General features: G+C 42.2%; 1 protein-coding gene across 1 annotated transcript in view; it reads left to right on the top strand.

The window, feature by feature from the left end:
- LOC129862806 (microtubule-associated protein 1B-like) overlaps positions 1-16,164 on the top strand; it is an 86,596-nt gene that overhangs the window by 906 nt on the left and 69,526 nt on the right. The window contains exon 2 of the mRNA XM_055934799.1: positions 9,891-9,992. Coding sequence (XP_055790774.1) covers positions 9,891-9,992 — 102 coding nt within the window. The remainder of the gene's footprint in view (positions 1-9,890; positions 9,993-16,164) is intronic.

The following is a 16,164-nucleotide window of genomic DNA, read 5'->3' as shown; positions in this document are numbered from 1 at the left end:
AAATGCTCAGAATAACTGGTTTACCTTGTTAGAAAAGCACCCTGCTGAGCTGCTGGTGTGTTGTCCTCATGAATAATGAGTCATCCACAGCACTGAAACATTCAGAAGGATGTTCGGTTAAATACACTAGTGTTGTTGTCTGGCACGTTCTCTCTGTATCAAGGAAGCCCAGGGACCATGCCAAGTGTTGAACCTATGGGAAAATCTTCAGTGTGAGCTAAATACTAAAGGGTTGCCATTTGGATAATAGAAAGTTGGGTACAAATGGAGAGTGTCATCCAATGTTTAACACAGTGTGTTATGTCCCAAATGGCACCCTATACACTTGCCTTCATATTGCACTACTTTTGACCAGGGCCCACGGGGCTCTCGTCAAAAGTAGTGCACTGTATAGGGAATAGGGTGCCATTTGACACAGACTCGTGGTGTGAAAGATGCTAGGTGTTTTCACAGGAGTTTGCTGGTCAGCAGCAATTTGAGCGTGGCTGCCAGCTCTCCTCCGCCAGAGACGGCTAATGATGAATCACCCTATTAAGTGCCTGGCTAGCACCATGGCAACCGCCTCATTGCCGTCATTACCAAGGACCATGTACATCATGACACTTTTTCTCAGGATATGAGAGATCGCCGTCATCCTCATATTGTTTTTCATACGGAGTGATATCAAAAGAGCCAGAATGCCGGTCTGTTTCCATTCATGCCAACTTCTCGTGGTTTTGGAAAAGCAACAGAAATTGTCATGTCAATGTTGAATGCAGAATGAGTCAGGCAACCCTCCCTGCTAGTTCCATTGGGATTTTATCCTGTAAAAGACTTGACCTCTCCGTTCTCTTGTAGTCTGAAAGTGACGTCAATACTTGGTAGGCTTCCCTTGATGGAGATGAGTGGCCATTTTATGTTGCCTTGGATCAGACTACTGGTCTCCAGTTGGGTTTAGTCCTCTGATCAAGGTCTGAATGATGACCCTACTGGCAAACCTCTGCAGACAATACCCTCTGATCACAATATACTTTAGTCCCAGGCCTAGATTCAATCAGATCAAGCATTAACCGGCGATAGCAGACACCAGCATAGCAGATGTTTTGACGTTGTCGGAGGTGGAACTGCGTTGAAGCCGTCAAATCAGTGAGCAGCTGCGCTTGTGATCATTGTCATGAGGCCACACCTGTCCCACTCGCGTTAGAAGTTCAGAATGAGAAAGTGTAGGCAATATAGAAAATCGTTCAACGAAATAATGAGGATTTCTATCATAATCGAGGTGTAGATTACATCTCACATTCCAGTGTTCGAACTTGTAAACAAGGCTGCATGGGATTTATCTTAATGCGACTCCATGCAGCCAATGACAATGTCCGCTTTAGGTATAATGCCAGGAGCCGCTTAGTGCTTGATCAGACACCACCAAAACAACCGCCATGCGGATGTTGACTAGAGTGGATCTGATTAAATCGAGACCCTAGTGTAGCATGTTGTGTAAGCCACCCCAAGTTAACCACTGTCTGTACTCTTTATTAGCGAAGACATTTAGCTAGCAAGTTCCCGGTGGCCATGAGCGGCGAACCATTTGCAGAGCTCACCGGCCAACTGTCTATTGCTCATGGGCTTTACAGCAGGCCGACAACAACAAGCGAAAATGACTAACAATGTCAACTGTTGTTTAGCCATAGTTGGTGGGTATATGCTGACATTAGATGTAAGAGCCCATTGAAATGTGAACGCTACCATTGTAGTCCAATTGTATCACTGTCCCATCAAGGGTAAGTGTGGTAGACTATGGGAGACAGCAGCTTGAAGGATGGTTGGGTATGACTTCATTTACCAACATTATACACAGTTGTTCTTGGAATCTGCGTGAAAACTTCCCCCTGTAGTTTAGGGACCGGGGATAGTTTAGGGACCGGGGATAGTTGAGACAGTTACCGCTATGAGGGCATTTAGTTTTGCTTCCTTCTGTTAAATAAAATATAGTTCATGGGTCATTCTTGAATTGCGGTGTCATTTGGACATGGCATTTGGGATAAATTCTATGGTTTTTCCAGAATTGTTTTCATTTAAATGCATTTGGGTACTGTTGTGTAAGTTGTGTATTGGGGTATTGGGATTCAGTGACAATGTTTGCTGCTGCATTAGAGAAAGTAAAAACAAGTACCACATGTCAGAAGGTTTGCAACGTACCTCAACTTGCACCTCTTCATCTGTGGGATTGGCCTGGAAGAGTCATGGCAACGCATACACGTCAACTTTGAAGGTCCATTTCTAGACCAAATGTTTCTCATGGTTGTGGATGCTCATAGCAAGTGGCCGGTGGGTGTCAGAGAGAAGACCATCGAGAAGTGTTTAGTCGGTTCGGATCGCCACTCCAACTCGTTAGCGACAACGGACCGCAGCTAGTGTCCCAAGAAATGGCCACGTTCCTACAGGTGAATGGCGTCCAGCACATCAGGTTCGCACCGTGTCATACATCAACCAACGGGCTGGCGGAGAGGTTTGTACAGACCATGAAACATGCCTTAAAAGTGTCTCAGGGTCAAGGGACACTGAACCAATGCGTGAACAGATCACTCCTCATGCAACCCCCGAGCTTTGCCTGCTTAAGTACTCATGAAGAGAGAGCTACGCACAAGATTCGATCTACTCAAACATCCGAACGCAAAGAACACAGGGCGATATGTCAACAGGAGAGTCAAGTCAAATGTCATGAGCTTTCAGGACTGAGCTTTCAATCCGGGAGAAACTGTCTTAGCTAGGAACTACCTCAAAATTACCAAAGTGGGTTCCTGCAACAGTCATTGCTCAGACTGTTCCTGTGTCCTACACTGTCCAGACTGCAGATGAGGTCATCTAGAAAAGGCACACAGATCAGTTACTGTTGAGTAAAGAAACACTGACAAAACCACCAGTTGTGAGTGGTCCAGAACTGTTACTGAGTGACACCCGGACACCAGCAGTCATCACCTAGGGGCTCACAGTCACTTTCTCAGGGCACGGACTCAGCCGGCACCCACACAACAACACGACGAGACTGTGACACAGGCTACTCACGTGCCTACGCCTGTGTCAACACGACAGTCTAAAGACGTCGTTGTTGAGAGTCAGGTTGACCGTCGTTACCCTACGATAGATGGGCGGGCGTCTAGATACTTGGACTTGTAGGAGGGGAGGCGTTGTTGTGCTTTGGGTTTGTGCCACAGAGCATCATGGGGGGTTGTATGGTGTTCAGACTTCGCATGTTCAAATAAATGGTTGAACTGATTCCCGTCTCCCATCTCGTAATTATTTAATTGGTATATATTGTTATGAAACCCACGAGACATCTTCCCGTTCTCAATTGACTAACAGCGTAATGACTTTAAATCGTATTTTTACCATTATAACATTGTGCCAGGAGCAGTAACACCAATTAGACATTTTAGATTATTGAGGCTTTTCTTAAAGGGAGGCCACAGTTGCTCAATCCTAAAGTGATTAACCCTTTAAAAATAATTTACTGAAGTAATATGATTAATAATTTTGTACACAATGTTATTTCCCTTCATTTAAATTGAATAACACCAAGTGAGACTTTGGATTTAGACACAAATGTATGACATACTAAAATCGTGTGATTAGCTAATCATTTTCTTTAGTATAAATAAACCCCTTCCCTGATAACAGTTTGCCATTGGGGAATGCTCAAGGTCCTTTGAAATGGGTGATTTTGAAGGCAGTAACACCAATGACATTAACCTGAGGGACAAACAGTATATTAGTTCAAATAAATTGCTATTTGAAGAGCCATATTTGTTTTTATTAATCTGTGTATTAAATACTTTTGTTCACTCTCCAACATTCCAAATAATAGCTAGATACAGTATCTCTAAATCCCCAAGACATGTCACTACAACTCTACACATCACCAGTGGGAGAAGCCAATTTGCTTACCCTAACTACTTAAAGCAAGGCATAAACATAAAGTTTTGCAGTATAAAGGACTTGCATTATGTTTTATTATTGATAAATAGTCTGATATAAACAAAAACTATTTGTCATATTAAAAGTTTTATTCAAAGGCAAGTGCCACGAATGCCACAGCAATTACGACCCCCAGGGAACATTTTAAATACGTTCTGTAGGAGCATACGAAATAGGCTACAGGCGTATTCCACACAAAAAAAAGAAGTGTCAGAAGAAGACATATAGCCTAGCGGTCATGCCTCACAGTGGCTTAGCCAAAACTGGAGGCAGGCAGGCAGCAGCATGGAAAATTACCCTTGACAGTGTAACTGAGAAAATGAGCTCTCCTCCTGCTTTCTCTCCCCTGCTCCGCTCCTCAGACACAGTGCGAACACAGAGTAGCTACTTTGCATTCTCTATCCTTCATTCTCAGAGGATTTCTAAACCACCTTTGGCATCACACTGTGTGCCCTACACACAGATTTACAGGGTGCGGAACTAGTCCTCCATTATTCATTTGGTAACACTTGGGGAATCAGTATTAATGGTGCTTATTGGCTCCGTGGGGTTTTATGATTCGTTTGAGCCAATCAGAGCAGAGTTTTTTGAGCTGCAGTGTCGTTCAATTGGTGATGGGTAGTTAGTCAGAGAGCTCTTCTGAGCTATTGAACACACTGTTTTCTTACAACTATTGAGTGATCACACAAACTCCTCCTTCTATGACCCATTGGGCACACCACGTCATTTTAACGTGGAGAATTGGGTAATATTTGGTAGATACGTTGATCAATGAGATTCCAACCTATTGTCACCCACTCAAAATGAAAGCCAAAAGTTTGTTGAATTCCCAATGTGTTGTCACTATGCTTTCGAACATTTAAAAGAACTACGAAATTCCAAATGAAAATGTTTGGTTCAGTTGTCACTTAAATGTGTTATCACTGTGCTTTCAACCATTCAAAGGCACACCAAAGTTCAAATGGGAATACAGTGTCAGATATTGTGTTTATTTCTGAAACAACTTAATGTGTTATCACTGTGCTTAATCTAGTAGCGCAACCAAATGACCTGGATTGCAGTTAGTTGAGATGACATTAAAGTACATGGTGCAAGTGATCAATGGCAGATTCTTTTAGCAATTGTGTAGATTTCCACCGACCTGTGACCCTGAACATGCACGCTTTCTATAATTACTTAATACATTTATTGTTACTGTAACCTCAAAATGTGGATGTGTTACTAATTTTAAGGTGGAATGAATACTGTTACATTCATTTGTAAGCTAGCCTTAACATTAGGCTATTTACTGTCTTATAAAAGTCACATTGAATTGTGTTTGGTTGTCAACGCAACCGAATATCAACATTTGAAGTAGATGTATCTTGTACTTGGATAGTTCCATCTGTGCCACTAATTAGTCTGGTTTTAATTCCAGTTTGTCTACAAATTAATCATTGACATGTTGAATTCACATCTCCATCGCAACCAAATATCAAAGTTAAAGAATAAGACTAAATCAAATCAAGCTTTAAATGCACTTTAAATACAGGCTGATTTGATTTAATCCTATTTTTTAACTTATATTTTTGGTTGAGTTGCAGACATGGATCCAACATATTTATTATTAACACGTAGATTCAATTTGAAATGAACCAAAGCTTAACCAGTGGTGGAAAAAGTACACAATCATCATACTCGAGTAAAAGTAAAGGTACCTTAATAGAAAATGACCCAAGTAAAAGTGAAAGTCACCCAGTAAAATACTACATCAGTAAAAGTCTAAAAGTATTTTATTTTATATATACTTAAGTATCAAAAGTACATGTAATTGGTAAAACATACTTAAGTATAAAAAACAAAAGTATAAATCATCATCAAAATCCTTATGTTAAGCAAACCAGACTGGCAACATTTTCTTGTTTTTTTTATTGACGAAAGCCAGGGGCACACTCCAACACTCAGACATGATTTATAAACAAAGCATGTGTGTTTAGTGAGTCCACCAGATCAGAGGCAGTAGGGATGACCAGGGATAAGAGCATGAATTTCACAATTTTCTTGTCCTGCTAAGCATTCAAATGTAGGGAAAATGTATGGAGTAAAAACTAAAAACTTTTTTTTAGGAATGTAGTGAAGTAGAGGTAAAGTTGTCAAAAATATAAATAGTCAAATACAGATACCCAAAAGAATGACTTTAGTAATACTTTAAAGTATTTTTACTTAAGTACTTTATACCACTGAGCTTGAAACCCTATGCCTATATATATATATATATATATATATATATATATATATATTGTCTATTTTTGATTGAATCCTCTGCTGAATAACAACCTTGATGATATATGATTGATGAAGTATGGTTACATTTCATTTGCACTGTTGAACCTATCCTTTGGAAGGACTTTGATAGCAACAGGGAATCTATTAAGTGGAGAGTTCTCAACAACCATTCTCATGATTGCACATTGGTAATAGTCAGTAACAAATACAGTATCAAAGCTAAGCAGGGCTTGGTTAAAAGTCTGGATGGGAGACCAAAGGGCAGGGCCGGTCCTAGCCGTTCTGCGGCCCTAGGCGAGACCAATAAAATATGCTCTGCAACACTAGAATAGTCCTGGTAAGCAAAATGACGTTGAAAACATGTCTAAAATATGTATTTTTTGGATGTTGAAGTTAGGTTCTGAATGGTCTGGAAAGGACCAAAAAAAGACGACCAAAAAACGTTGGCTAGTGCTTACTGGGGTATAGTCTACTATATCTGCCTGCAATGGAATGTTATGAATGCCCATCCATGTGGTAAGCCCACCATTTGTAAAACAGGCTGTTGCATTGGCTTTATTAGTCCTGATTCCTGTGACTAATCAATTTGGCTATTTAAGCTCTGAATATCAGTTACCCTACTTTTTCGGAGTTATCGTGCGCCTATTTGAAATGTGTTTACACAGTGGGAAATGCAGAAGTACTTTCATTTTCACTATGATCAGCTGGTCAAAAATTGACAGATACAAACTTGAAATCACTGATCATGACAATTGGGTGAAACTCCTGGACAACAGTTGTGATTGATTGTCCGTTCCATATTGTAGATTTTACTTTGACCTGTCCTGTTTTTAGGATATGTTGTTTGTTAACATGACAGCGCATTTTTGTATTTGACTGTGCGCTGTTTAGATTAGGCTATTTGATCTGAGAAACCTGCATGATATAAGAAGTCTCCTGTAGGCTACAGAAAAGGCCACATAGTCTTTCTTTTATTTAGATTTTTGTACACATTTTTCTCCCCAATTTCATGGTATCCAATTGGTAGTTACAGTCTTGTCTCATCGCTGCAACTCCCATACGGACTCGGGAGAGGCAAAGGTCGAGAGCCGTGCATCCTCCAAAACACAACCTAACCAAGCCGCACTGCTTCTTGACACAATGCCCACTTATCCCGGAAGCCAGCCGCACCAATGTGTCGGAGGAAACACCGTACGCCTGGCGACCGTGTAAGCGGGACAAGGACATCCCTGCCGGCCAAACCCTCCCCTAACCCGGACGATGCTGGGCCAATTGTGTGCCGCCCCATGGGTCTCCTGGTCGCAGCTGGCTCTCCCAGAATCTCTAGTGGCACAGCTAGAGATTCTGATTGTGTGTTAGACCACTGCACCAATCGGGAGGCCCCACATACTCTTTCTACCATATCCTATATCTGCTACATGATTGATGTTTTTGATGGAACGTTGGTGGAGCGCTGCAGCGATGCGTTTCTCCAACAGCACCCTGGAGAGGCAAGCTGTGAATGGACAAGCAAAATATTTTGCGCCCCTGCCTTTGACAAAGTGGGCACTGCTTATCACAGGGCGGCATCGACGCTCACTTAAAAGACCTTATGCCACTGGTTGAAAGAAATTGTCATTGTTTTGGGGCCGAATTATGTGAGGTTTTATGTGTTGTTTTTGGAGGTACGTCTTGGTCAGTTTAGCTCAGAAAATGCCGCCCTCGTAGGGCTGCCACCACAGGAGACCACCTAATCCTGCCTAATGAGCGGGCCGGCCGTGCCGAAGGCATAGCTGTAGATAGATCATGATGACATAATCCTGTGGTTAAAATGTTATCATCAAAACAACAGTTGATCACTTTTTTCAAATCCAATGTATTTTCCACATAGATTCCACGTCACAATACATTGACAAATTACGTATAAACAACGTTGATTTAACCAGTTTGTGCCCAGTGGGGAGTCAGGTATTGAAAGATGGATACACACTATCTTATCTCACCTTCCACCAGTCCAGGAAATCAAAACCAATGATTTATATATTCACTAGATGACTGACAGGGGGCGAAGTTTCAAAGCCACAGCTCCTCCATCGTGGCACCAATGTAAAATATATTTTGGAAGCTATATAAAATGTACTAATGTCTACATTTGTTTTTGTCACATTTATTTTCTATTACGTACACCAAAATGCATACTTTTAAATTATATTATGTGATCTAAACATACATATAATAATAATAATTTCCTTAAAGTATAATTTTGTAGAAAGTACTAATGTTACTGTCCCCACTACAATAACAAAAATATTTAAATACATGTTATTTTGTCCTTCTTCTGGGGAGTGCCAATATGGCCGACCAGTGGCTTCAAAGCCTTTCATTGGCCAATTGGTCAATTCATCAGCAATCCAGTGTCAAAAGATGTCAAATTGTCTGTCAAAATGACGGATGTCATTGTCACCTCTTTGTGAAGTGTTTTGTCAGTCCAAACACAAAATACCCAAATGAGCGAGGAGCATTGAGCCCTTTACCAGAATTAGTATCAGTGACACAGCATTTTAGAGAATAGACCACAGTCGTCTGCAGTGGGGGAAGGAACATTTCTCTCTCTCTCTCTCAGTGACGCAAAACAGAACCTGGAAAAAAACGACCTAACTTATATACAGAGTACAGTCATCATATTATTTTTGAGACATTGGGAGATATGAAGGAGAGGATGAGGGGGTGGATGAAAGTAAATTATATTAATCTCCTATCCCAGACTCCTTTCCCTACCAGTGAATAGGATCAGAGACAGGCTTCTCCTGCGGTTTATGCCCTGTTGAATGAGATCTGACGCTGGTTTCTCTCTGAACTTCAGAGAATCTTAGCCTGAATCCGATCTGACAAAGGCTCTCCCTAGTGGAACGAGGATGTTGGCGGGAACATTATTGAGAATCGGTTTTGCTTGTACTGAACTCTCTGCTCTTCATCAGTGTGCCTGTTCCGGTAACACTTTAGTTTGAATCCACATAGAATGCGTTATGATGCCGTTCTAATGTATTGTAAGGCTTGTCATAAGCGTATGATACCTTATCATGACATGTTATTGTGATGTCATAATTATTGAGGAAAAATTGTAAATCAGAATTATTATTTTTGGGGAGGAAAACTGTTCCTTCACTAAATTACAATAGGTTCTAGTCCAGTACATTCATAAAAATAAAATAAAAAAACACTTTTATTCATTCCAATTAGATACAGCATCAGTCAGGGTTAAATTAATAATAAATGAATAAAAATAATCACACTGAAATATTAAAAACATGAAGGTTCCAGAGATTTCAGAGACGCTGGTTGTTTTCATATTTCCTTGCCTTTCTACCCCTGTGCCCTTGCTCAGTCCCCTCATACATTTTTGAATGCTATAAGGATCTGCAGTTTATAAGAAATCCATTAAAGGGGAAGTTTAATATTTTATAAATTAATGTTATATGGTTTTTAGCCCTGCATGTAGTCTATGTGCCACTATTGTACGGTTGCCCCTATCCCTTCCACTGAAGTTAGTAGGGGCTGTTTAAAGAAACCATGGTTTCTTCTGACCCATAGACTACTGTCAGGGTAAGGAACTTATGTCAGGGTAAGGTCCAAAATACAGAACTTATCCTTTAATGTAACATATTTTGCCCTCTTGTTCTGTGTCGTTTCACCAGGGATTCGCTCCTGGGACATCAGCCTCAAGTCATGTGACCTGGACCAGCAGCTGCAGCTATTTGTGACGCGCCACTCCGCCCAGTTCTCTGCAGAGGTCAGAGGTCAGTCAAACCTGGGTCGTGTGACATCACACACCACGGCATTGGAATATATGGGCCCTATTCAAACTAGCCTGGTCCCAGATCTGTTTATGCTATCTTGCCACCTCCTGTCTTTGTCACGCCAAACAATGGCCATGACATAGGAGTTGGCGAGATAGCACAAACAGATCTGGGACCAGGCCATGTTCTAACACCAATTGACAATAATTCATGTTCAAATAAATAAGATGATACTTCATTAATAGGTAGAGTACACAGAGATCCTATTAAATGAAGTTATACTATATAATTATATCAGGGCCTTGCACAAACCTGTTGGGGGGGGGGGGATGTTATCAAACAAAACAAATCCTGAAACCATTCTCACGGACATGTTGACCAATCAATAGGCTACAAGAATAGGGCAGAGCAGCACAAACCGATGAGTAAAGTATTTTGCTCAATTATTTTGAACTGAAATAAATGCTGCACTTATTGACAAGGACTTACACAATTCCAGTCAAAAGAGAAGATTGTCAGAAATAATGTAGCCTACCATTACTACATCCAGCTCTGTTTGTTGCCACTCTCATGTATCCCATGTATCCCAAACTTTGACCCGCAACCCCTCAAAAAGGAGTGCTACAAAACTCGCGACCCCTCGCACACGCATATGTGCACGCGCAAACACGCACGCACAATCGCTGTGCAAATGTAGCCTGTCATTACAGCCAAAAACAGTGGATTTTCAAAACGTAGGCCTCTGTTTTGCCAGGCAAAACTGGAGGAAATTAAACAAGTTCTTTCTGGTCACTGATCGTGCCCGCCTTTCTGCGCCAATGCTGATGACTGTTCATTGGTCAACAATCAAGATGCACAACTTTTTTTGGTTTCGCTGCTTAGATGAGAATTTAGCGACGACTTTTGCGACGACGGTTCAGAACAACAACTAGGACAAAAAAAAAAGTATACATTTTTGAGGATATTATACTACCACCGAAAAATACATTTTGGAGACTGGAAACCCTATCACGTGCCTGAATTCTATGGTACGGTAATAGTACTCTGGTGCAAGGCGAGGGGCCTGGCGAGGTACTCTATGAGGACTTGGGTCCTGTTCAAATGCTTTTGAAAAACATCCTTCCTACCTCACTTCCTTCAGGGCATCACTGATCTATAAACGATTAGCGATACGAGAACAAAGAGATACGAGACGTTTATAGCATCCCCCTATTGCTTTCACCAATCCTGCCTTTTCAGGTCTGTGATTAAATAAAATGAGGATGGAGGTAAGGATGCATTTCTTTGATGTTGGAACAAGTCTATTACCTCATTCACCTTGGACATTAGACGTCATCACTATACCTGTTGCCTAGGAATAATCATAGTAATCTTGACTCACTCATTCATCTTTGTCACATAAAATGAGCTGTTAAACACAATACTAAGATGGCCAAAGTTTGAGACTGCAATTTGAATTCATTGCAATGAAGATGAGCCACACTTTGCTACAGTAGACATGTTATCAACACACCAACAATTCTTAGTCCTGTGATGGTGATAGACATTTCTGCATGGTATCCAGGGGCTTGACTGCCATCCCATAGCGTCCACATTCTTCATTGCTTTATCTTTTGGGGCGGCAGGTAGCTTAGTGGTTAGAGCGTTGGGCCAATAACCGAAAGGTTGCTGGATCGAATCCCTGAGCTGACAAGGTAAGAAATCTGTCGTTCTGCCCCTGAACAAGGCAGTTAACCCACTGTTCCCCGGTAGGGTGTCACTGTGAATAAGAATTTGTTCTTAACTGACTTGCCTGGTTAAATAAATTAATAAATATAATAACCATGGTTATTATTGGGGAGCTGTGTCAGGGGCAGGGGTACTGCATTGTCAGGTTTTAGAGAGAGAGGAGGGTAAATTCCCTGCCAGGTCAGGGACTTGCAGGTAGCTTGAGAGCACACACACGCACAAACAAACTACAGGCTAGATCATTACACTGCACCGACAGTAAGTGCTGAGCCATATCAGAGCAAGCAGAAATGACAAAGCATTTTTTCGAGAGGATAAACTTCCAGAGAACGTTCTATCTTAAAAGAACGCTTGTTTTTATAGTGGTGCAACTTTTATTCGGTTTCATCCGTTCTGTGTTTCCAGGTCGCTTCAAGGTGTCCAAAGCGTTGGTATGGTTACCAAATGCACACAGACATTGTGCTGCATAAAGCCATCTGCTCTATCAGTCACCTTGTGTACTGCTTCTGTGGGCAGCTTTGATCTAAAGTCGATCTATTCTTAGTGATCTAGTATCCGAGAACCTTTGCTCTTAAGAATCTCATAAGAATGTGGATATGTGCTGTAATTGAATGTGATTTTTTTTTTTTAAGACGTGGTTTAAGCTCAAGAAACTGAATGAATGTAGAATAGTCAGAACATACAACACATCCAATGGCTTTGTGCAGTTGCTGGAAAAAGTTGCTCACGTCAATAATTATGGGTTTATTCTGTCAACGCTGAGGTTTGAAACACTAGCACAATAAAGGGTTGAAAAACGGTGTGTTCATAACCTAGCTTGTGGTTTTCATTTTAGACCACCTCTGCATTACTTCACGTCTGCATGCTGGTCCTCCAGGCGGAAAGGGGGGGTGAGCGAGGCCACCGTTCCCAGCCAAGGGCACTCGAGAGCGGGATCAGATTGTGCCGAGTCTGGACTTTGTGGTGGAGACAAAGGGACTGCTGGTTCTCTGAGGCAGCTCAGGTTGAGTGGGGCTGGGCCTGCTTAGGAGGGCCGGGGATGGCTGGGATGGGGGGGTGGGGGTAGAGAGGAGGGCTGGGGCTATCAATTGCACTCCTCTGTTCAGCATGAGATAGGCTACAATGCAGATCAATGGCACTGAATGATGAGGGGAATTCAATGCCTGCATTGCAGAAATAGATAATGGGATCATGTTGCTCAAAGTCGATGGAAAGACATAACTCGGTCCTGGAGCAAGCTCAATAGAGAATCTCCATGGAAAATATTTCTGGGTCCAGGAAGCTTAATCTGTGTCCGGGAAACCACCAATGTCCACATCCACAAAGTGAAAGCCAGTTTAACATCGTCTAGCATGACACAGCCTAAGACTGAGGAAAACCTATGGAAACTGTGTTTTAATGAATGCTGTGCAACTGAGTGCACAAAACATTAGGAACACCTGCTCTTCCATGACATACACTGAGTGTACAAAACATTCCATGACATAGACAGACCAGGTGAATCCAGGTGAAAGCTATGATCCCTTATTGAGGTCACTTGTTAAATCCACTTCATTCAATCAGTGTACATGAAGGAAAGACAGGTTAAAGAAGGATTTTTAAGCCTTGAGACATTTAAGGCATGGATTGTGTATGTGTGCCATTCAGAGAGTGAATGAGCAAGACAACATATTTAAGTGCCTTTTAACGGGGTATAGTATTAGGTGTCAGGTGCACCGGTTTGAGTGCGTCAAGAACTGCAACGCTGCTGGGTTTTCCCCGCTCAACAGTTTCCTGTGTGTATCGAGAATGACCCAAAGGACATCCAGCCAACTCTACACAACTGTGGGAAGCATTGGAGTCAACATGGGCCAGTATCCCTGTGGAACTCTTTCGACACCTTGTAGAGTCCATTCCCCGATGAACTGAGGCTGTTCTGCGGGCAAAAGGGGGTGCAACTCAATTTTAGGAAAGGTGTTCCTAATGTTTTGTACACTCAGTGTATGTGACTCCTGTTGTCAGCCGTGTGGCCTTGAAGCCTTTTGAAACTGTGTGTCATTCATGTGTCTCTTTGAAGCCTGTGTTTTCTTTATTTTATCTAAATGTTTCATTTGTTCCATAAAGGCTCACCCAGGTGCATCCCAAATAGCACCCTATTCCCTATAGGGCCCTGGTCAAAAGTAGTGCCCCATAACCCTTACCGTAACCATTTTAAACGGGGACCCTTGGGACGCCCGAACTCTGAGGTCACCCCATTGAAGTTTATAATGGTTAAGGTTAGGTAAGGGTTATGGTAAGGGTAGGAGTTAAGGTTAGGGTTAGGTAAGGGTTATGGTAAGGGTAGGAGTTAAGGTTAGGGTTAGGTAAGGGTTATGGTAAGGGTAGGAGTTAAGGTTAGGGTTAGGTAAGGGGTATGGTAAGGGTAGGAGTTAAGGTTAGGGTTTAGTGTACGGACATCCCAAGGAACCCTTATTGCACTAACCTTTCCACTGTCTGGTCGTTTAGTGCAGTCTTCCTGACTGACTTCTTCTATACTGTACGTTACTTAAATGAGCTGTGATTTTGAGTTTGCGCACTCAAGTGTCGGATGGTAGAAGTGCAGCAGTGAACACCCATGATTCGCCTCCTCAGTTGTCAAGGATGTCTGCAGCGTATTTTGTGCCTGTCTGCATTTTCTACATTTTGCTCCATCCGTTTATTCATTTTGTCATCTGTACTTGACACTCACAAACAATGAGCATATTCACACACAGTTTCAAGGGTGTGTATCATACACGCACGCACGCACTCACACACATACACACTTTCCCACTGACGGACCTAAAAATGATTTGCTCGCAATGATGTGCAGTATCCTTTCTGGTGGTGTCTAACTCATCCCCTCTAACACCCAGCAGAGAAGCAAAGCATGAGGCATGGATTACCGTCAGCAATTTACTCTGATTAAGTCCTTCTTGGCTTAGTTAAGTCACCGATACACACAGAGGTGTGTAGGCGGAACCTCACATGGGGAGTATCGATGGTGCTCGCCGGGTTCCCATCAACAGAAATGGCTCAATTTCCACCAAAACTATCAAACAAACAACTATTCTATCCTTCAACTGTTGTGTTTTTCCCAATCATTTTATTCTCAGTCAGTAATGGTACAAACAGACAGAGTCTGCATCCCAAATAGCACCCTATTCCCTATGAAGTGCATAACTTTTGACCAGTGCACTATAAAGGGAACATGTTACCATTTGGGAAGCAGCCTGTTACTTCTTCCCAGAACACAGAGATCATTCAGTGTTAATTGGGGCTAGGTGCAGTGGGCTATGGGAAATGAGGGCGGATGTGGGCTTCAATGCCCAAAAGCCCTATGGGGTACTTTGTAGTGAGGCCGTTTATTATTTCTGTGAAAGGGGGATATGGGAGGAAAGCAAGAGAGCGGTGCGATCGTAAGCAGCTGTAATCGCCATATAGATCTTCCTCCCCAACACGATCCACAGGTGGAGAGGAGGAGGAGGAGGCGAGATGACCTGGGATAGTGTGTGTGTTTGTCAGATACGGTAAGCCACAATCAGATGGATTCATATGAGACAGTAATGCCGTGCAAAATGAATTAGATCATTAGATGAGAAGGTTCCAGAATGATAACACAGAACATATGGTAAGAAATTATAGGATATTAAATAAAATACATTTTACTTTTATGCTCCATTCTTTATCTTAGGTTGGCACAACAAGAAGACAAAATGTCAGAAAACTCACTGCACAATATCCCCTCCAATTCAATAATTTAAAAAAAATTATAATATGCAAGCCATTTTAGTACAGTGATGCCAAAATTGCCTTTACGACTTCAAAATAACCTCTTAAAAATGTATGTGAAAATGCATACAGTGTGTGACATGACAGAGGTTAGAGGGGGCCTGAGGGTAGTGGTTAGATGATAATTAATAAGATCCAGGGTCGATGGTTCCAATTTTCTTAGTTGCATTTATGTTCCTCCTCTTCAGCCAGGTTACCATGGTGACACCTCATTGGCCCTGACGTTGACCTCTGGGGTTGGCAGATGAAAGTGTAGCCCTTTGCACTTGTACCCATATACGGGTGGAAAATGGCAGATTTGGACACTGATAAGCGCCTAAATTGGAACGCAGTGACTGTACAGTAACACACTATACGTGACGTCAAAGCTCACCCAATAAAACGTCTATTCTACGTTGGTTGGACGTAATTTCATTGAAATGACTTGGAAATGTAACAGTATAACTTTACGTCGTCCCCTCGCCCCGACACGGGCGCGAACCAGGGAACCTCTGCACACATCAACAACGGTCGTCCACGAAGCAGCGTTACCCATTGCTCCACAAAGGCCGCGGCCCTTGCAGAGCAAGGGGCAACCCTACTTAAAGTCTCAGAGCAAGTGACGTAACTGATTGAAATGCTACTAGCGCGTACCCGCTAACTAGCTAGCCATTTC

This window comes from Salvelinus fontinalis, chromosome 9 (genome assembly GCF_029448725.1).
Source record: "Salvelinus fontinalis isolate EN_2023a chromosome 9, ASM2944872v1, whole genome shotgun sequence".
Taxonomy (NCBI): domain Eukaryota; kingdom Metazoa; phylum Chordata; class Actinopteri; order Salmoniformes; family Salmonidae; genus Salvelinus; species Salvelinus fontinalis.
Note: the sequence above shows the minus strand (reverse complement) of the source record. Positions and strands in the feature narration are given on the sequence as shown.